Below are 21,609 nucleotides of genomic sequence, written 5' to 3' on the forward strand. Positions count from 1 at the left end.
CTGGCTCTTTTCCCAGAATAACTAAACACTCTCTCCCCTTTTTCCGCCCATTCCTACCTGGAAAAAAAAATGATCACTCAGCGCCGGGACACCTCCTTGTGAGGTAGCTGTTCGCGCTATATAAATATCGGTATTATTATTATTATTATGCCAGGCAATGTGTCCTCCTTTTATATATATCAAACTCTGCCTCTTGAGTTACCCAATGTTTGGAAAATGTACAGAGAAGGTAAGTTGTTACATTTTTCTTAAATGTTTTCCTGGATGAAGTCAGTAAGAGGACGCTTTACTCTTGAATAATTTTGGAGAAAATACGTGCCCCATGCTTAATAAAAGAAATTGATAACTAGCACATCTGTTTTACTATTTTAAAAATACACATTGTTCTTTTCTTTCTTTTGCAGTACACTGTATGGAATTTCGTGCCCAAGAATTTGTTTGAGCAGTTCAGAAGAATAGCCAATTTTTATTTTCTTATTATATTTCTTGTTCAAGTAAGTTGTATATTCTTATTTTATTCTTTAAACGTTTCTTTTAATGATCATGTATTACTGATTGCTTGACAACACGTAAGTCACATTTATGGAATTACCCTTTAAATTTTTTTTACTATTGCCTGGAGAAAGTTTCAAATGCACATAGAAGCAGTAAGCAGACATCGTAAATACTTGGAAGCCATTAGTGCTTCCATGAGACAATTAGAATAAATCAGATATGAGTAAAAATGTGGGTAGTGGTGAAAAGTTCTTTCTTATTGGGATTGCTGTTTATTTTGCCAACCATTCTCTGACATGAATAATACCAAAGGAGGGCTGGGCATCATCTTTCTAATAGTGCGTAATATACCGAATACAGACTAAACAGATGAATGCCTTGGTACACAAAGGGCTATTACATTTAGCATTCAGGCATGGGAAAAACCTAGCTGCCATTGATGTGTAGTGGGGTGGGGATATATATATAATGTGTCTGAGTGTGTGTATTAATGTGATTAAGTTATGACTACGGTGATGAGTCCATAGAAAATGCTTTTTTCATTGTGTGAACAACTTTTTACTATGTTGAATCTGCATCACATTTACTAGTGTTTGATCTATTATCATTTGTGCTTGTCCATATTTGTCACACCATGTGAGAGGCCTTCAAAGGTTAAGGAAAACACTTTTAAAACGATGTATACAAAATCCTCATGTTAACGTTTATCATGGCCTGCAGAAAATACTACTGGGCACGTTTGCTACAAATTTGTCAGAACGATTTACCAAAAAGATAGACTATTTTGTAGTTGGGTGTAAATCTGTTCAAAACATTGTGTTACAGTAAAAAAAAAAAGATTCATCTCTTTTATGTTTAACTATACTGTTAACGCCCTTGATCAGCATTTCAAAGTTAAAATCATCAATTATTGGTTATCCCCTCTGGTCTGTAAATGGACATTGATCGGCAAAAGTAGTCAAAACTGATAAGATGACAGAATGGCTGATATTGTCTGACCCTGATGCCATCAGGGGGACACAGACCATATCATATATTCATTCTATTCTAGAAAACGTTTGACTGCAGTTTATACAAGCAGTCTTATCAATAAGGAGACACTGATGGCACCCACCATAGGGATGGAAAGTAAATCTCTTGCCTAAAAACCACCACAGACTAATATTGGGTCGGTTCTGCAGGCTTTAAATACATAGTGATAACCAGAAGCATCTTCCACAGGCTTCAAAAATTATCCTTAGATAAAAACACACTATTACAGTAATCATGATCATTTAAGGTCAAATAACTTTACATATGTATGCACATACGTGTATGTATTTAGATGGACACATACTCAATGCATATTGCTTTTCAATTGCTGGGACTCCACTTTATTTAAGAGTTTTATATAGCGCTGGCAAGACCCGACGGTATAAGAGCACTTTACAGTACCGTAAGTCATTAACAGCCATTCACACTACAGTATGATTGTAATGTCAAGAGTCCAATCATAATCACTCAATAACACTACAGTACATTTGTAGAGGCGAGTGTTGAAACATTGTAAGGACCGTGTGAGGGATATGTTTATAACGTGGTAGTAGTCAATATTGCATCAGGATTTATTTCCTGGATGGCCAAGGTGCTGATTTAGCAGGAATTCTTTTAATTTCTCTTGAAGCTCACAGAGGAGGGAAGTGGGTAGTTCTGGTATGTATTGGGGGAAGAGTTCCATATTTTGTGTGCATTGCACGAGAAAGGGCTTTTTGTTTGTTTTTCGGAAGGATGAGAAGAAGTGAGATGGAGCTTCTTAGATTTCTCGATTGGCCTGCTTTTGTGAGTTTGGATGCAAGGTAGTCTGGTTTGCCAGTGTGTAGAGCTTTATGGGTGAGACTACAGTTTTGAAGCAGCATCATGCTACGATTGGTAGCTACTTTAGATTTTTCGGGGAGGGGAGGGGGGGGGTAGTGATCGGATCTCTTTGCTCTGGTGACCATCCTTACTGCTGAATTTAGAGTGGCTCTAATGGGGGGGGGGGGCTAAGTGTACCTTCTGTGCACATGTGACAGTGGTATTCCCATAGTCTAGAGGGCAGATGCTTTACCCAATTGGAAAACCAACAGAAATAATATTACGACTCAATAACCTCAGTGAACCTAACGTGCCAATGCTAGTTCAGATGCATGACTTGAGATACATTTCTTATACAAAAATAAACTAGGCGACACCATACTTTGCCACATACCACTTTTTCTCTAAGATGAATAATTTGATCACACCTTGTTTTCATGCAAAACACATCAGTATTTTGGTGCTAATGTTCTCTTTACAGTCATGTTGCTCTTTTTCATCTGATTTCCTAATGCAAGAAATGTAACAATTTGCATAACTAAAAATTAGCATTGGCGAAAGGTTTACTCCAGTTTTGTGATAAGCAAGGAAAAAGTGGTTTACTTTCCACTTTATCTGTGCAGTACATTGTATATATTCAGGTTCTTTTCTCATTGTTTTTTTTGGTCTATAAAGAAGTTGTTCAGTACAAAAAGGAAATGCTGGGTGTTTTGATGAACTCTGTCTTGAGAGGATTTTTCCACTCTGAATGGGAGGACATGGACTCGATGTATGGAAAATAAATGGTAGAGTTGTATACTGTTGGTGTGCTCCCTGTTTCTGTTGGTGAATACCTAATGATATATTATCTATACGTATTAAAAAAGTAACTAAGGGATGTTATGGTTGATATATAAAAGACTACTGAGCTTGACAAGATAACACAAGAATTTTCAGTCCCACTAATTTAAGTGTGTATGTGAAGAATGAGTCCGAGAGTTCATATAATTCATATTCCTCTTGCTAACATTAGGCTGTTGGTTGTGTACAAGTTGTAGAATCATGCTTTTCAGTATTCAGAAATCTGACTAAATGTCTCTCTGACGTAAAAACGTTTGACCACTTTTTCACACTTGTTGTTTAAGAGAAACTATACATGAAACTTTAAATGACCACACCTTAGTGTATCTTCTTAAAGTCTAAGAGGCAGCAGAGCATCTTGCAGTATTTTTGTCTCTGAAAGTGCAGTAACTCTGTATTGGGTGAACTAAAAATTTTAAAGTGGTATGATGCATATGACTTCACTATCTCAAAGATTACTTTAGATTGCAGCTCCAGATCATTTTATCAATGTCATTGTGATGAAGTTCTCTGTTTTACCCATAATAGCCCATTATTTTCATGTAATCCAATAATCGTGCCACATTTCGTTTTGGGGGATGGTGAAGTGTCAAACTGTACCCCTTAAAGAAGTGCAATATTATATAAATTTAGATTGTATTTTTAGGTTGTGCTTTTTTCATCAGGTCAAATAGCTGGTCTCTTTGGGTCTTAGAGAATATTGGGAGCAAACCAAAAATTAATGTGGATAATCTCAGTGCTTACAAAAACTACAAGCTCTAACTTCGTAGATGACCTTAATGACATAATAAGAAACTGTATTATGAACGTCAGTGAAACATTGCTAAGGAGCAGGAAGAAAAACTTACAGACAAGTGGATGAATTGTAGTAATCGTGTGGGCTGTAGAGATTATTGATAACTTGAAATACCAATGGTGGTATTGTAAAACTAGTTAAATTGAAAGCAAATGTTGTCCCGTACTTTCCCCCCCCACTCAATTAAAAATTAGGAGCACTGTCTGAAAGATTTTATTTGCTCTTTAAAAAAACAACTAGGCATTCTTTTTGCCTCTCTAAAATGCCACATGCCTTCTTTTTAGAAACACATATTTAGTTTTATTAATTTGAAACCTATAAGTGATCTATTTTAAGGGACAAACCGCAAAAAGTGGAGTGTTCAAGGTCAAAGGATATTTCAGCAATTGGGATAGTTGATGTTTATAGCACAGCTATGAAAAATACTATTTAATGTTACTGTTTCTGCATTCATTTATTGGTTTAGTTAAAGTAGTTAAGTGGAATGATATCACCCATAACACAATTTTACATTTTTTCATATGCTATCACCAGTATATTTGTGACTGAAAAACTTGTGTATGATTCTATGCAATTCAGACAGTTGCATTATTATTTTCATTTGGGTCAGTTCAGCTATAGGAACTTGTTTTGCTTATACTAGTGCTTCTTAATGTCATGAACCTTGTCTAGCAAGTAGTTTTAATGTCAGTTCTGACCTGTTGATGCAAGTTTTTTATTTTTATTTATTCCGGTATAACAAAATTAATCTCATTAAACTATTGTTTTCTTTCTTTAGCTAATGATTGATACCCCTACAAGTCCTGTAACTAGTGGACTTCCATTATTCTTTGTAATTACTGTGACCGCCATCAAGCAGGTACGGTATTTCAGTATTATTTGCATTGTTCATTTACTTTTCTTTTTAGTTGGATGAATAATTGTCTGATATTTATAGGGTGAAGGGCTGTATGTGAAATATAACAAAATGATAGTGGCAAAATAGGTAACTCTGTTGAGTTGGTATATTTGAGAAGAATATATACAATAAAATAGCGTTTATATGGAAAAGTGACTGACATAATGCTGTTGGTTTCTGTCATACTTCTGTGCCTGCCGCTTTAGTCTAAAGATTCTATTGGCCTCAGTTGGTTTGAGTTTGTACATAATCTTCAGTTCCAGTTACACTACAAATTTGCGTCCCTCCCATACCCTCCTCCTGCCCCAGTTTCCCTTACCCTATGTCTTACGGTTTTGGTGAAATCAGTTAAATCTGCGTTTTTCAAGCTGTGAATGCACATGCTATTAAGTAGCCATGCATTTGAACCAGATGCTCTCAGGAATGGAGTACTGCAGCATACAAATGACTCCTAAAGTTACAGAGGGTTCCATTGTGCGATGTGAGACTTGTCGTGCCGTATAATTCAGGGATGTTCGTTACTTAGCTCAACATTCAGTGTTTGTTATTGCCATGGCTTAGGAGTATTCCCCTCTTTGTACACAAGAGTTTCGTAACATTCTTAAGCCAGGTTTTGTCATTTGTATGACTGACCAATCCCTGATATGGTCATTCTAACCTGCTGTTGGCTTTGATATTGTTCTGTGACTAAACATTCTGTCATGCACACCACGTGTTGCTTTCATTAAGTTTTGTAGGTAATTTGGTGTAAAACTCTATAGTAGCATTATAAAATAAGCACTTTCAATGCAATAGGAATCACATTTGTTAAAGGTAGAGCTGTTGGCGTTGAAAATGACTGTTTTTTTACTTTTGCTTTTTTATTTGCAGTCCTCCAGAAGTCAGAATTTGTATTTTTTTAGCACTCAAAAATGTAAGAAAAACGAATGAAAACAAATGAACAAGCTTCTTAACTATATAATCATACTTGGGAGCATGAACTAAAATGAATGCATCTGGAAACTAACATAAGGGATAGGCTGGCCAGTTTGAAGTAGGTTCTCCTTTTTCTGTCACTCATGCTATGTGTGAACAAGGACTGATTTGTAAAAGAAAATGCACCTGGAGTCACGGGTCATGGAGTCCTTTTTTAGGTCTCGCCTGGAAATAGCATCCGAAGGATGCGTCCAGGCTGGAGACTTATAGCTAGCTGACACGGGGGAATGAGGGACAAGAAACTGTCACGAGCTTATCCTTGGCTGGATTGAGCTGCGTGCACGAGCTTTCTGCCTTCAGCCTTCAGTTTCTTTTACAATGTTTCTTTTTCTTTGTGTGAGCTTGCCTTAACCGACAATGTTTCTTTCTTGGTGTGATCGTTGTTTCACTTTCGTTTCCCGTGTTAGACCGTTTTGTTTCTCGTCTCAGACTAGAGTGTGTTTGTTCTGAACACGAAATATGGGGCACAAGGCACACATTCACTTGACACGAAGCAATCAAACAGCAAAGAGCACATTTTAAATACAGCCGTCCGACTGCGTGCAATCAAACAGCACAGAGCACATTTTAAATACAGGGTCACTTTTCAACACGAAATAAATAGAATATCATGTGTCTTTAACGCATGCCTGCCTGCCTCAGGGATCACGCCAGCAACTCCCCGGGCGGCGGCGCCACACCTCCAACTCCCGGCGCAGCCCAGGCAGCAAAGCAACAGAGGCTGTCCCGGTGTGTGCATGAATGGCGGTGGCAGTCTTCAGGGCGTCGGGGCAGCTCCTAGACCAAGCCTGCCTCAGCTCGAGCCGCCCGTCTCAGGGTTCCTGCCTCAGGGGAAGGTCCGGTCCGGGAAGGTGCTGTGTCGACGGGAGTCGCAGCACACGCGCCCCAGCGCCTGCTCGCACATCCGGCCATCGACACTCAAAACAGGGGGGGTGATCCTCCGCAATGTTCGACCACCCTAACCCACACACCAGGCGATCACTCCGCTACCCCAGCCAGGGCCATCCTCACCGCTATTTCGCCATCAGCCGGGATCCTGTCTCCGCAATCTCTCGGCGGGGCAGGGCGCCCCCGGGTGCGCAGCCCTCACGCCGCGAGTCCGCTCACCAGCGCAGGCAGGATTGTAGGGACACCCAGGTCTGACCGGCGACTTCCGGTCTCGGCTTCCGGCACCAGTGATGATCTCGTGCTTGCCCTCTGCCTCCCGCTACTATCTCTGCTGCCACTGCTGATACCGTGATCCTCAGAGCCCCAGGGATTTTCTGCGATGCCTCTTGCAGTACGCGGTTAGTGGGTGAGCTCCGTACCTCAGGTTCCTTGGTAGCAGCTCGCGGCCGCCTCTCGCCTCTCACCGCTGCCGCATGCATGCACACGCATTTACACTTACACGCAGGCACCCAGACAGGCAACCCCCCACAGTCACACACACACACACACGCATACACACAGACTCCAAGACACAGACACACACACACACACACACGCACGCTCACACACATGCACAGCCCGTCGCCGCACGCGCGCGCGCGCACACACACACGCCCCCCCCAACAAGGCGAAGCCCAACTCACCGGCTTCCTCGGCTCTCACCGGCAGCAGGACTCTTCCTTCCTTCTTCGGCACCGGGGCGCAGGGTAGGCTCCTGCCTGCTCCGGTGCTCAAAACAATCGCGGGCTTCCTCGGCTCTCACCGGCAGCAGGACTCTTCCTTCCTTCTTCGGCACCGGGGCGCAGGGTAGGCTCCTGCCTGCTCCGGTGCTCAAAACAATCGCGGCTCTTCCGTGGGAGGCGTGGTAGGCTCCCGCCCTCCTACTTCCTGTTTCCGGTTGTCCCGCCCGGCCTGCCTGACTTCCTGGTCGCAGGCCGGCGGCGGACTGCAGCACGCGCCATGCTTGTTCCAAGGAGAGGCCGGCGGCTTGAGCAGGGGGATGGGCAGTTTGGTGTTTGCGTGGTATAGGGAGGTGAGAGCCCAGCAGGAGGACGACAACTTGGAGTTTGTTCTCATTTCATTATATTTAATTAGTGTTCTGTGTATTTGTCAGCCTTTTTAAGACTTTCCAGTGCGGACTTCCAGCGCTGTTACGATTCATTGGATGATGAACTTGAACGTTCTCCGCCTTAGTTCCTGAAAACGCCAGGGGCACGTTTTACTTTTCCTTTCACCTTGTTGAAGGTATTAGTTACAGAACACATCCATCCATTCAGCAGGCAGGATGGTCTTTAGGGGAACCTCCAGCGCCCTTTATATAGAACAAAACTAGAAATTCCCGTTGGTGTATTTGGCTCATCTTTCGTCCCTCTTTTATCAGTGCCCGTCTCACTCGCCTTCTCTTTTCTAGCGCCAGCCAGACAGCAGATGTCCGCCTGCTCGAGGTTTTTTGTTTGTTGCTGATTGTATCGCACGCTAATCTTTGAAAAGAAGTATGGTGACTCCTTGCAGCAGACAAATGCAGAGTGCAGAGTGACAGTAAGTGCAGAGTGCGTGCAGAGTGAGTGCAGAGTGCGTGCAGAGTGACAGTGAGTGCAGAGTGAGTGCAGAGTGAGTGCAGAGTGACAGTGAGTGCGGAGTGACAGTGAGTGCAGCGTGAGTGCAGAGTGAGTGCGGAGTGACAGTGAGTGCGGAGTGACAGTGAGTGCGGAGTGACAGTGAGTGCGGAGTGACAGTGAGTGCAGAGTGACAGTGAGTGCAGAGTGACAGTGAGTGCAGAGTGACAGTGAGTGCAGAGTGACAGTGAGTGCAGAGTGACAGTGAGTGCAGAGTGACAGTGAGTGCGGAGTGACAGTGAGTGCGGAGTGACAGTGAGTGCAGAGTGACAGTGAGTGCAGAGTGACAGTGAGTGCAGAGTGACAGTGAGTGCAGAGTGACAGTGAGTGCGGAGTGACAGTGAGTGCGGAGTGACAGTGAGTGCGGAGTGACAGTGAGTGCGGAGTGACAGTGAGTGCGGAGTGACAGTGAGTGCGGAGTGACAGTGAGTGCAGAGTGACAGTGAGTGCGGAGTGACAGTGAGTGCAGACTGCGTGCAGAAACAGTGAGTGCAGAGTGCGTGCAGAGTGACAGTGAGTGCAGAGTGCGTGCAGAGTGACAGTGCGTGCAGAGTGACAGTGCGTGCAGAGTGACAGTGCGTGCAGAGTGCGTGCAGAGTGACAGTGAGTGACAGTGCGTGCAGAGTGACAGTGAGTGCAGAGTGCGTGCAGAGTGACAGTGCGTGCAGAGTGCGTGCAGAGTGACAGTGCGTGCAGAGTGCGTGCAGAGTGACAGTGCGTGCAGAGTGCGTGCAGAGTGACAGTGCGTGCAGAGTGCGTGCAGAGTGACAGTGCGTGCAGAGTGACAGTGAGTGCAGAGTGCGTGCAGAGTGACAGTGAGTGCAGAGTGACAGTGAGTGCAGAGTGCGTGCAGAGTGACAGTGAGTGCAGAGTGACAGTGAGTGCAGAGTGACAGTGAGTGCAGAGTGACAGTGCGTGCAGTGACAGTGCGTGCAGTGACAGTGCGTGCAGAGTGCGTGCAGAGTGACAGTGCGTGCAGAGTGACAGTGAGTGCAGAGTGCGTGCAGAGTGACAGTGAGTGCAGAGTGACAGTGAGTGCAGAGTGCGTGCAGAGTGACAGTGAGTGCAGAGTGCGTGCAGAGTGACAGTGAGTGCAGAGTGACAGTGAGTGCAGAGTGACAGTGAGTGCAGAGTGACAGTGAGTGCGGAGTGACAGTGAGTGCAGACTGCGTGCAGAAACAGTGAGTGCAGAGTGCGTGCAGAGTGACAGTGAGTGCAGAGTGCGTGCAGAGTGACAGTGCGTGCAGAGTGACAGTGCGTGCAGAGTGACAGTGAGTGCAGAGTGACAGTGCGTGCAGAGTGACAGTGAGTGCAGAGTGCGTGCAGAGTGACAGTGAGTGCAGAGTGCGTGCAGAGTGACAGTGAGTGCAGAGTGCGTGCAGAGTGACAGTGCGTGCAGAGTGACAGTGCGTGCACAGTGCGTGCAGAGTGACAGTGCGTGCAGAGTGACAGTGAGTGCAGAGTGCGTGCAGAGTGACAGTGCGTGCAGAGTGACAGTGCGTGCAGAGTGACAGTGCGTGCAGAGTGACAGTGCGTGCAGAGTGACAGTGCGTGCAGAGTGCGTGCAGAGTGACAGTGAGTGCAGAGTGACAGTGAGTGCAGAGTGACAGTGAGTGCAGAGTGACAGTGAGTGCAGAGTGACAGTGAGTGCAGAGTGACAGTGAGTGCAGTGACAGTGCGTGCAGAGTGCGTGCAGAGTGACAGTGCGTGCAGAGTGACAGTGAGTGCAGAGTGCGTGCAGAGTGACAGTGAGTGCAGAGTGCGTGCAGAGTGACAGTGAGTGCAGAGTGACAGTGAGTGCAGAGTGCGTGCAGAGTGACAGTGAGTGCAGAGTGACAGTGAGTGCAGAGTGACAGTGAGTGCAGAGTGACAGTGAGTGCAGAGTGACAGTGAGTGCAGAGTGACAGTGAGTGCAGAGTGACAGTGAGTGCAGAGTGACAGTGAGTGCAGAGTGACAGTGAGTGCAGAGTGCGTGCAGAGTGACAGTGAGTGCAGAGTGACAGTGAGTGCAGAGTGACAGTGAGTGCAGAGTGCGTGCAGAGTGACAGTGAGTGCAGAGTGCGTGCAGAGTGCGTGCAGAGTGCGTGCAGAGTGCGTGCAGAGTGCGTGCAGAGTGCGTGCAGAGTGCGTGCAGAGTGCGTGCAGAGTGCGTGCAGAGTGCGTGCAGAGTGCGTGCAGAGTGCGTGCAGAGTGCGTGCAGAGTGCGTGCAGAGTGCGTGCAGAGTGCGTGCAGAGTGCGTGCAGAGTGCGTGCAGAGTGACAGTGCGTGCAGAGTGCGTGCAGAGTGACAGTGCGTGCAGAGTGACAGTGCGTGCAGAGTGACAGTGAGTGCAGACTGCGTGCAGAAACAGTGAGTGCAGAGTGCGTGCAGAGTGACAGTGAGTGCAGAGTGCGTGCAGAGTGACAGTGCGTGCAGAGTGACAGTGCGTGCAGAGTGACAGTGAGTGCAGAGTGACAGTGCGTGCAGAGTGACAGTGAGTGCAGAGTGCGTGCAGAGTGACAGTGAGTGCAGAGTGCGTGCAGAGTGACAGTGAGTGCAGAGTGCGTGCAGAGTGACAGTGAGTGCAGAGTGCGTGCAGAGTGACAGTGCGTGCAGAGTGACAGTGCGTGCAGAGTGCGTGCAGAGTGACAGTGCGTGCAGAGTGACAGTGAGTGCAGAGTGCGTGCAGAGTGACAGTGCGTGCAGAGTGACAGTGAGTGCAGAGTGCGTGCAGAGTGACAGTGCGTGCAGAGTGACAGTGCGTGCAGAGTGACAGTGCGTGCAGAGTGACAGTGCGTGCAGAGTGACAGTGCGTGCAGAGTGCGTGCAGAGTGACAGTGAGTGCAGAGTGACAGTGAGTGCAGAGTGACAGTGAGTGCAGAGTGACAGTGAGTGCAGAGTGACAGTGAGTGCAGAGTGACAGTGAGTGCAGTGACAGTGCGTGCAGAGTGCGTGCAGAGTGACAGTGCGTGCAGAGTGACAGTGCGTGCAGAGTGACAGTGAGTGCAGAGTGCGTGCAGAGTGACAGTGAGTGCAGAGTGCGTGCAGAGTGACAGTGAGTGCAGAGTGACAGTGAGTGCAGAGTGCGTGCAGAGTGACAGTGAGTGCAGAGTGACAGTGAGTGCAGAGTGACAGTGAGTGCAGAGTGACAGTGAGTGCAGAGTGACAGTGAGTGCAGAGTGACAGTGAGTGCAGAGTGACAGTGAGTGCAGAGTGCGTGCAGAGTGACAGTGAGTGCAGAGTGACAGTGAGTGCAGAGTGACAGTGAGTGCAGAGTGCGTGCAGAGTGACAGTGCGTGCAGAGTGCGTGCAGAGTGCGTGCAGAGTGCGTGCAGAGTGCGTGCAGAGTGCGTGCAGAGTGCGTGCAGAGTGCGTGCAGAGTGCGTGCAGAGTGCGTGCAGAGTGACAGTGCGTGCAGAGTGACAGTGCGTGCAGAGTGCGTGCAGAGTGCGTGCAGAGTGCGTGCAGAGTGCGTGCAGAGTGACAGTGAGTGCAGAGTGCGTGCAGAGTGACAGTGAGTGCAGAGTGCGTGCAGAGTGACAGTGAGTGCAGAGTGCGTGCAGAGTGACAGAGAGTGCAGAGTGACAGAGAGTGCAGAGTGACAGAGAGTGCAGAGTGACGGAGAGTGCAGAGTGACGGAGAGTGCAGAGTGACGGAGAGTGCAGAGTGACTGAGAGTGCAGAGTGACAGAGTGCAGAGTGACTGAGAGTGCAGAGTGACTGAGAGTGCAGAGTGACTGAGAGTGCAGAGTGACTGAGAGTGCAGAGTGACTGAGAGTGCAGAGTGACTGAGAGTGCAGAGTGACTGAGAGTGCAGAGTGACTGAGAGTGCAGAGTGACTGAGAGTGCAGAGTGACTGAGAGTGCAGAGTGACAGAGAGTGCAGAGTGACAGAGAGTGCAGAGTGACTGAGAGTGCAGAGTGACTGAGAGTGCAGAGTGACAGAGAGTGCAGAGTGACAGAGAGTGCAGAGTGACAGAGAGTGCAGAGTGACGGAGAGTGCAGAGTGACGGAGAGTGCAGAGTGACGGAGAGTGCAGAGTGACTGAGAGTGCAGAGTGACTGAGAGTGCAGAGTGACTGAGAGTGCAGAGTGACTGAGAGTGCAGAGTGACTGAGAGTGCAGAGTGACTGAGAGTGCAGAGTGACTGAGAGTGCAGAGTGACTGAGAGTGCAGAGTGACTGAGAGTGCAGAGTGACTGAGAGTGCAGAGTGACTGAGAGTGCAGAGTGACTGAGAGTGCAGAGTGACTGAGAGTGCAGAGTGACTGAGAGTGCAGAGTGACTGAGAGTGCAGAGTGACTGAGAGTGCAGAGTGACTGAGAGTGCAGAGTGACAGAGTGCAGAGTGACAGAGAGTGCAGAGTGACAGAGAGTGCAGAGTGACAGAGAGTGCAGAGTGACTGAGAGTGCAGAGTGACTGAGAGTGCAGAGTGACTGAGAGTGCAGAGTGACTGAGAGTGCAGAGTGACTGAGAGTGCAGAGTGACTGAGAGTGCAGAGTGACAGAGTGCAGAGTGACAGTGAGTGCAGAGTGACAGTGAGTGCAGTGACAGTGCGTGCAGAGTGCGTGCAGAGTGACAGTGCGTGCAGAGTGACAGTGAGTGCAGAGTGCGTGCAGAGTGACAGTGAGTGCAGAGTGACAGTGAGTGCAGAGTGCGTGCAGAGTGACAGTGAGTGCAGAGTGCGTGCAGAGTGACAGTGAGTGCAGAGTGACAGTGAGTGCAGAGTGACAGTGAGTGCAGAGTGACAGTGAGTGCAGACTGCGTGCAGAAACAGTGAGTGCAGAGTGCGTGCAGAGTGACAGTGAGTGCAGAGTGCGTGCAGAGTGACAGTGAGTGCAGAGTGCGTGCAGAGTGACAGTGCGTGCAGAGTGACAGTGCGTGCAGAGTGACAGTGAGTGCAGAGTGCGTGCAGAGTGACAGTGAGTGCAGAGTGCGTGCAGAGTGACAGTGAGTGCAGAGTGCGTGCAGAGTGACAGTGAGTGCAGAGTGCGTGCAGAGTGACAGTGCGTGCAGAGTGACAGTGCGTGCAGAGTGACAGTGCGTGCAGAGTGACAGTGAGTGCAGAGTGCGTGCAGAGTGACAGTGCGTGCAGAGTGACAGTGCGTGCAGAGTGACAGTGCGTGCAGAGTGACAGTGCGTGCAGAGTGACAGTGCGTGCAGAGTGACAGTGCGTGCAGAGTGACAGTGCGTGCAGAGTGCGTGCAGAGTGACAGTGAGTGCAGAGTGACAGTGAGTGCAGAGTGACAGTGAGTGCAGTGACAGTGCGTGCAGAGTGCGTGCAGAGTGACAGTGCGTGCAGAGTGACAGTGAGTGCAGAGTGCGTGCAGAGTGACAGTGAGTGCAGAGTGCGTGCAGAGTGACAGTGAGTGCAGAGTGCGTGCAGAGTGACAGTGAGTGCAGAGTGACAGTGAGTGCAGAGTGACAGTGAGTGCAGAGTGACAGTGAGTGCAGAGTGACAGTGAGTGCAGAGTGACAGTGAGTGCAGAGTGACAGTGAGTGCAGAGTGACAGTGAGTGCAGAGTGACAGTGAGTGCAGAGTGACAGTGAGTGCAGAGTGACAGTGAGTGCAGAGTGACAGTGAGTGCAGAGTGACAGTGAGTGCAGAGTGACAGTGAGTGCAGAGTGCGTGCAGAGTGACAGTGAGTGCAGAGTGACAGTGAGTGCAGAGTGACAGTGCGTGCAGAGTGCGTGCAGAGTGCGTGCAGAGTGCGTGCAGAGTGCGTGCAGAGTGACAGTGCGTGCAGAGTGACAGTGCGTGCAGAGTGACAGTGCGTGCAGAGTGCGTGCAGAGTGCGTGCAGAGTGCGTGCAGAGTGCGTGCAGAGTGACAGTGAGTGCAGAGTGTGTGCAGAGTGACAGTGAGTGCAGAGTGTGTGCAGAGTGACAGAGAGTGCAGAGTGACAGAGAGTGCAGAGTGACAGAGAGTGCAGAGTGTGTGCAGAGTGACAGTGAGTGCAGAGTGTGTGCAGAGTGACAGAGAGTGCAGGGTGACAGAGAGTGCAGAGTGACAGAGAGTGCAGAGTGACAGAGAGTGCAGAGTGACAGAGAGTGCAGAGTGACAGAGAGTGCAGAGTGACAGAGAGTGCAGAGTGACAGTGAGTGCAGAGTGACAGTGAGTGCGGAGTGACAGTGAGTGCAGACTGCGTGCAGAAACAGTGAGTGCAGAGTGCGTGCAGAGTGACAGTGAGTGCAGAGTGCGTGCAGAGTGACAGAGAGTGCAGAGTGACAGAGAGTGCAGAGTGACAGAGAGTGCAGAGTGTGTGCAGAGTGACAGTGAGTGCAGAGTGTGTGCAGAGTGACAGAGAGTGCAGAGTGACAGAGAGTGCAGAGTGACAGAGAGTGCAGAGTGACAGAGAGTGCAGAGTGACAGAGAGTGCAGAGTGTGTGCAGAGTGACAGTGAGTGCAGAGTGACAGAGAGTGCAGAGTGACAGAGAGTGCAGAGTGACAGAGAGTGCAGAGTGACAGAGAGTGCAGAGTGACAGAGAGTGCAGAGTGACAGTGAGTGCAGAGTGACAGTGAGTGCAGAGTGACAGTGAGTGCGGAGTGACAGTGAGTGCAGACTGCGTGCAGAAACAGTGAGTGCAGAGTGCGTGCAGAGTGACAGTGAGTGCAGAGTGCGTGCAGAGTGACAGTGCGTGCAGAGTGACAGTGCGTGCAGAGTGACAGTGCGTGCAGAGTGCGTGCAGAGTGACAGTGAGTGACAGTGCGTGCAGAGTGACAGTGAGTGCAGAGTGCGTGCAGAGTGACAGTGCGTGCAGAGTGCGTGCAGAGTGACAGTGCGTGCAGAGTGACAGTGCGTGCAGAGTGCGTGCAGAGTGACAGTGCGTGCAGAGTGCGTGCAGTGACAGTGCGTGCAGAGTGACAGTGAGTGCAGAGTGCGTGCAGAGTGACAGTGAGTGCAGAGTGACAGTGAGTGCAGAGTGCGTGCAGAGTGACAGTGAGTGCAGAGTGACAGTGAGTGCAGAGTGACAGTGAGTGCAGAGTGACAGTGAGTGCAGTGACAGTGCGTGCAGAGTGCGTGCAGAGTGACAGTGCGTGCAGAGTGACAGTGAGTGCAGAGTGCGTGCAGAGTGACAGTGAGTGCAGAGTGACAGTGAGTGCAGAGTGCGTGCAGAGTGACAGTGAGTGCAGAGTGCGTGCAGAGTGACAGTGAGTGCAGAGTGACAGTGAGTGCAGAGTGACAGTGAGTGCAGAGTGACAGTGAGTGCAGAGTGACAGTGAGTGCAGAGTGACAGTGAGTGCAGAGTGACAGTGAGTGCAGAGTGACAGTGAGTGCAGAGTGACAGTGAGTGCGGAGTGACAGTGAGTGCGGAGTGACAGTGAGTGCAGAGTGACAGTGAGTGCAGAGTGACAGTGAGTGCAGAGTGACAGTGAGTGCAGAGTGACAGTGAGTGCAGAGTGACAGTGCGTGCAGAGTGCGTGCAGTGACAGTGCGTGCAGAGTGACAGTGAGTGCAGAGTGCGTGCAGAGTGACAGTGAGTGCAGAGTGACAGTGAGTGCAGAGTGCGTGCAGAGTGACAGTGAGTGCAGAGTGACAGTGAGTGCAGAGTGACAGTGAGTGCAGAGTGACAGTGAGTGCAGTGACAGTGCGTGCAGAGTGCGTGCAGAGTGACAGTGCGTGCAGAGTGACAGTGAGTGCAGAGTGCGTGCAGAGTGACAGTGAGTGCAGAGTGACAGTGAGTGCAGAGTGCGTGCAGAGTGACAGTGAGTGCAGAGTGCGTGCAGAGTGACAGTGAGTGCAGAGTGACAGTGAGTGCAGAGTGACAGTGAGTGCAGAGTGACAGTGAGTGCGGAGTGACAGTGAGTGCAGACTGCGTGCAGAAACAGTGAGTGCAGAGTGCGTGCAGAGTGACAGTGAGTGCAGAGTGCGTGCAGAGTGACAGTGAGTGCAGAGTGCGTGCAGAGTGACAGTGAGTGCAGAGTGACAGTGCGTGCAGAGTGACAGTGAGTGCAGAGTGCGTGCAGAGTGACAGTGAGTGCAGAGTGCGTGCAGAGTGACAGTGCGTGCAGAGTGACAGTGCGTGCAGAGTGCGTGCAGAGTGACAGTGCGTGCAGAGTGACAGTGAGTGCAGAGTGCGTGCAGAGTGACAGTGCGTGCAGAGTGACAGTGCGTGCAGAGTGACAGTGCGTGCAGAGTGACAGTGCGTGCAGAGTGACAGTGCGTGCAGAGTGCGTGCAGAGTGACAGTGAGTGCAGAGTGACAGTGAGTGCAGAGTGACAGTGAGTGCAGAGTGACAGTGAGTGCAGAGTGACAGTGAGTGCAGAGTGACAGTGAGTGCAGTGACAGTGCGTGCAGAGTGCGTGCAGAGTGACAGTGCGTGCAGAGTGACAGTGAGTGCAGAGTGCGTGCAGAGTGACAGTGAGTGCAGAGTGCGTGCAGAGTGACAGTGAGTGCAGAGTGACAGTGAGTGCAGAGTGCGTGCAGAGTGACAGTGAGTGCAGAGTGACAGTGAGTGCAGAGTGACAGTGAGTGCAGAGTGACAGTGAGTGCAGAGTGACAGTGAGTGCAGAGTGACAGTGAGTGCAGAGTGACAGTGAGTGCAGAGTGACAGTGAGTGCAGAGTGACAGTGAGTGCAGAGTGACAGTGAGTGCAGAGTGCGTGCAGAGTGACAGTGAGTGCAGAGTGACAGTGAGTGCAGAGTGACAGTGAGTGCAGAGTGCGTGCAGAGTGACAGTGCGTGCAGAGTGCGTGCAGAGTGCGTGCAGAGTGCGTGCAGAGTGCGTGCAGAGTGCGTGCAGAGTGCGTGCAGAGTGACAGTGCGTGCAGAGTGACAGTGCGTGCAGAGTGACAGTGCGTGCAGAGTGACAGTGCGTGCAGAGTGACAGTGCGTGCAGAGTGCGTGCAGAGTGCGTGCAGAGTGCGTGCAGAGTGCGTGCAGAGTGACAGTGAGTGCAGAGTGCGTGCAGAGTGACAGTGAGTGCAGAGTGACAGAGAGTGCAGAGTGACTGAGAGTGCAGAGTGTGTGCAGAGTGACAGAGAGTGCAGAGTGACAGAGAGTGCAGAGTGACAGAGAGTGCAGAGTGACAGAGAGTGCAGAGTGACAGAGTGCAGAGTGACAGAGAGTGCAGAGTGACAGAGAGTGCAGAGTGACAGAGAGTGCAGAGTGACTGAGAGTGCAGAGTGACTGAGAGTGCAGAGTGACTGAGAGTGCAGAGTGACTGAGAGTGCAGAGTGACTGAGAGTGCAGAGTGACTGAGAGTGCAGAGTGACTGAGAGTGCAGAGTGACTGAGAGTGCAGAGTGACTGAGAGTGCAGAGTGACTGAGAGTGCAGAGTGACTGAGAGTGCAGAGTGACTGAGAGTGCAGAGTGACTGAGAGTGCAGAGTGACTGAGAGTGCAGAGTGACTGAGAGTGCAGAGTGACTGAGAGTGCAGAGTGACTGAGAGTGCAGAGTGACTGAGAGTGCAGAGTGACTGAGAGTGCAGAGTGTGTGCAGAGTGACAGAGAGTGCAGAGTGACAGAGAGTGCAGAGTGACAGAGAGTGCAGAGTGACAGTGAGTGCAGAGTGTGTGCAGAGTGACAGAGAGTGCAGAGTGACAGAGTGCAGAGTGACAGAGAGTGCAGAGTGACAGAGAGTGCAGAGTGACAGAGAGTGCAGAGTGTGTGCAGAGTGACAGAGAGTGCAGAGTGACAGAGAGTGCAGAGTGTGTGCAGAGTGACAGAGAGTGCAGAGTGACAGAGAGTGCAGAGTGACAGAGAGTGCAGAGTGACAGAGAGTGCAGAGTGACAGAGAGTGCAGAGTGACAGAGAGTGCAGAGTGACAGAGAGTGCAGAGTGACAGAGAGTGCAGAGTGACAGAGAGTGCAGAGTGACGGAGAGTGCAGAGTGTGTGCAGAGTGACAGAGAGTGCAGAGTGTGTGCAGAGTGACAGTGAGTGCAGAGTGTGTGCAGAGTGACAGTGAGTGCAGAGTGTGTGCAGAGTGACAGTGAGTGCAGAGTGTGTGCAGAGTGACAGTGAGTGCAGAGTGTGTGCAGAGTGACAGTGAGTGCAGAGTGTGTGCAGAGTGACAGTGAGTGCAGAGTGCGTGCAGAGTGACAGTGAGTGCAGAGTGACAGTGAGTACAGTCACTCAGCACCACCACATTACCACTCAGAACCACCACAGCACCACTCAGAACCACCACAGCACCACTCAGCACCACCACAGCATCACTCAGCATCACTCAGCACCACCACAGCACCACCACAGCACCACCATAGCACCACTCAGCACCACCACAGCATCACTCAGCACCACCACAGCCCCATTCAGCACCACCACAGCATCACTCAGCACCACCACAGCACAAATATGTTCTCTCAATGTTTCGAGCTTTATTACAAATGTCACAAAAAGATGTTAATATTTCACTTCTGTTCTTGGATTTCGTTACAATAAAATACACTGAACATAATCTTCACAAAAGTTATTTACTAAAGTTTAAGCTATTGCCATTATAAATTACAATCACTTTTATTAAGTATTAAAAAAAATTAAAAGCCATTGTTATTTGTAATATCAATACATCTAAGTCACGTAAATACAAATGTTGCATTACAAATGCTATAGGTGTCACATTTGCGAAAGTTATAACTATTGGCATTGTAAATGACAAAGCTATTAATTTAGCTATTTTCAAAACCAACACATAAATGAACATTTGGTGAATTACCATTAACATATTTGACTTTTTTACTAAGATATTATTGTACTCTTTTATGCAAACAAAATTTAGATACTGCATAAATAAGTTTAATAAAACATATTTTATATGTAGCTTTTTATGTAAAAAAAAACTATAGCACAAAGCAAAAAACAATTGCCATTTACAATGCTAATAGCTCAAACTTAAATAATGCGAGACCTATTGCATTGCAAATGCTTGTCCTAGGCAGCAGGACTGTTAAGAAGGCAGGGGGCACAGAGGTCTCTTCTTTCATTTCTTAAATATACAAATATGCCCTCATGGAATTGAAGCCTTAACACCAACTAGTGAGGGAAAAACAGACACTGCCAGACTCAATAGGCTGGAAGTTAAATAAGATGAAGCCGATCTTTCATTCTCATTTTTTAAAGCGGAGTAACTCGTGCTCAAGAAGGTGTAATTGCTTTCTTCTAAACAAGGGGAGGGGCATCCGCAACGCCACACAGGCTGCAGGGGAGAAATGAGCCCTGAAAGGAGGACAGAGGAGGAGATTGTTGCAGCCGAAGAGGGAGCGAAGAGCAGCTGTTCAGAATAAAAACAAGCTACGAGGGACGGGAGGTGGTGTTCTGGGAAGGCAGGGGAGATTGAGTGAACTGGTAGCATAAGCGAGGATGGAGCGAAAGAAAAAGTAGTGCACTGAAAGAAAATATGTGGCCTATAGTGAAAGGATCCATGTAGCTGGGACAGCCTGCAGGGTAGAACAAGGCAGCCTTAAAGGAGGACAAATGTATGCAATTGACCAACAAAAACAAAAGGATTTGTAAAGGCAGAGGAAAGGACCAATAGAAAGTGCTGGAGTTGTTCAAAAGCCCCATAGACTGAATACCATATGTCTTGAAGAGACCGCTCAAGCGCTGCCTAGGTGAGACTCAAAAAACTGAATTTAGTCTTCACTTTGATGTGTAGCATCCTCTCCTCTGGTGTCACAGTTACACCTATTCAGTGTGGCTGAACATTACCCCACCCCCAAACTGTGTTATGATGAATAGGTTCTGGTGTCACCTGCCAGCTGATTTTTACTAATCTTCCATGACAATACGGATATACTATATTGTCTGACGTCACAGTTAGGAGTTAAGCCCTGGAGATATGCAATCTATTGACTTAATGTGTACCGTAGCTCTTCCTTTGTGCTTTTGACACAGTTCACAGTCCTAATGCTGAACCCAACATGGTAGTTTATAAAACACATACCAGTTAGGTAAAGTTGACAAATTCCTACAGTTGCCAGAAGAGAGTACCTATTTTATGCATTTCCCTGATGACACTTGGAGTTCCTTTTAGCTTGGTCAGACCTGCATCTATTCAAATTCCCTGGTCAGGATTATTTATGTTGGCTGCACCTGCTGTAAAATTCTGCTTGTAATTCATTGCTATAATCTAGTTGTATCAAGATGACTGAATTGAAAAATGTTTTAAATGCTCTGCTGATGAACGGCACAAACTGCAGGGAACTCAATTAAACAAATACATTCATTTGACTTTAACTTCAGTGTCTTATTTATGATTTTTTCCCTTTCCTCCAGTTATTTACTGGACTGTAGCACACTTAAGGATCGTTCTGGCCTCAAAATTGGGGTGGGTTCAAAAGATGTGGATATTCATAGCTCAAAAATGACTTTGTGTCCTTTCATCTTCATTTCCGTTTATTACGTTTGCCATTAAACAGTACATTACCTTTAAATATACTATTAGCAAAACTTGCTTTACAACTATAAATCCCCATTCTTCTCTATCTTTTAGTGCTCCCTTCCTTGTCATATCCCCATTTTTTATTTCATCTTTGCAGGTTCACTACTTTGAGTTTAACATTGAATAATATAGTCCCCTTTCTACACCCGTTTCTGCTAATTTCCTCTCTCTTGCTTGTGATCGATGTAGAAAGCTTGAATGCTTTGTCTATTTGTGCATTAGGTAAATGTAGTGTCTATGTCGAGTATCGCACCTAGAGTTGTGTGTGAGCTTCTCGTATGTGACGTCAGATCTTATAAAACGATTGGGCTATTGGTAATGCCACTGATTTTTTTCAGGGTGCTGCAATAAGGTTTTAGCTGCATTCTCTAGAAGCGTAAATGTCAATTTATGTGCTGATCTTCTCAGACATCTATCCCCAATAGTATCAACCCCATCTTCTCAAAGATGGGCTAACCTGAGATGTTTTTCCAAGACTGAGGACCTCCTTCCCAAAGATTTTTATTTTCCGAGCCTTCCTCCATATTTGTATCCCTGTCTCCTTTTCCATATTACCGCACAATCATCTGCCTAACAATTCCTTGTGCATTTTGTGTACCCTGTCCGGTGTTTTGTACCATAAGTAATGGACTTTGTATGATGTTTCCTCCATTGCTGCGGCTCTGTGCTGCTTAGGTATTCCCCACCACAAGTGCTCTTTGGAACTTCAAATTGGAGAAGCGTAATCCATTCGTTCTGGTAATACCACCATCTCCCCTGCCTGGGGTTCTTGAATAGTTTGTATAGCCCTGGATGTAAGCCTCTTGTCCCCAGCTGCATTCTCACAAATTTCTTGAAGTGTGAGTCTCTTGTGACACCTGTTTTATTTTGGG

The 21,609-nt window shown here is 48.1% G+C and overlaps 1 protein-coding gene across 1 annotated transcript in view; it reads left to right on the forward strand.

The window, feature by feature from the left end:
* Nucleotides 1-21,609, forward strand: part of ATP11B (ATPase phospholipid transporting 11B (putative)) — a 471,244-nt gene that overhangs the window by 148,880 nt on the left and 300,755 nt on the right. Inside the window, exons 3-4 of the mRNA XM_086949489.1 lie at nucleotides 405-494; nucleotides 4,743-4,823. Coding sequence (XP_086805615.1) covers nucleotides 405-494; nucleotides 4,743-4,823 — 171 coding nt within the window. The remainder of the gene's footprint in view (nucleotides 1-404; nucleotides 495-4,742; nucleotides 4,824-21,609) is intronic.

Source organism: Lissotriton vulgaris, unplaced genomic scaffold (assembly GCF_964263255.1).
Source record: "Lissotriton vulgaris unplaced genomic scaffold, aLisVul1.2 SCAFFOLD_1627, whole genome shotgun sequence".
Classification (NCBI taxonomy): domain Eukaryota; kingdom Metazoa; phylum Chordata; class Amphibia; order Caudata; family Salamandridae; genus Lissotriton; species Lissotriton vulgaris.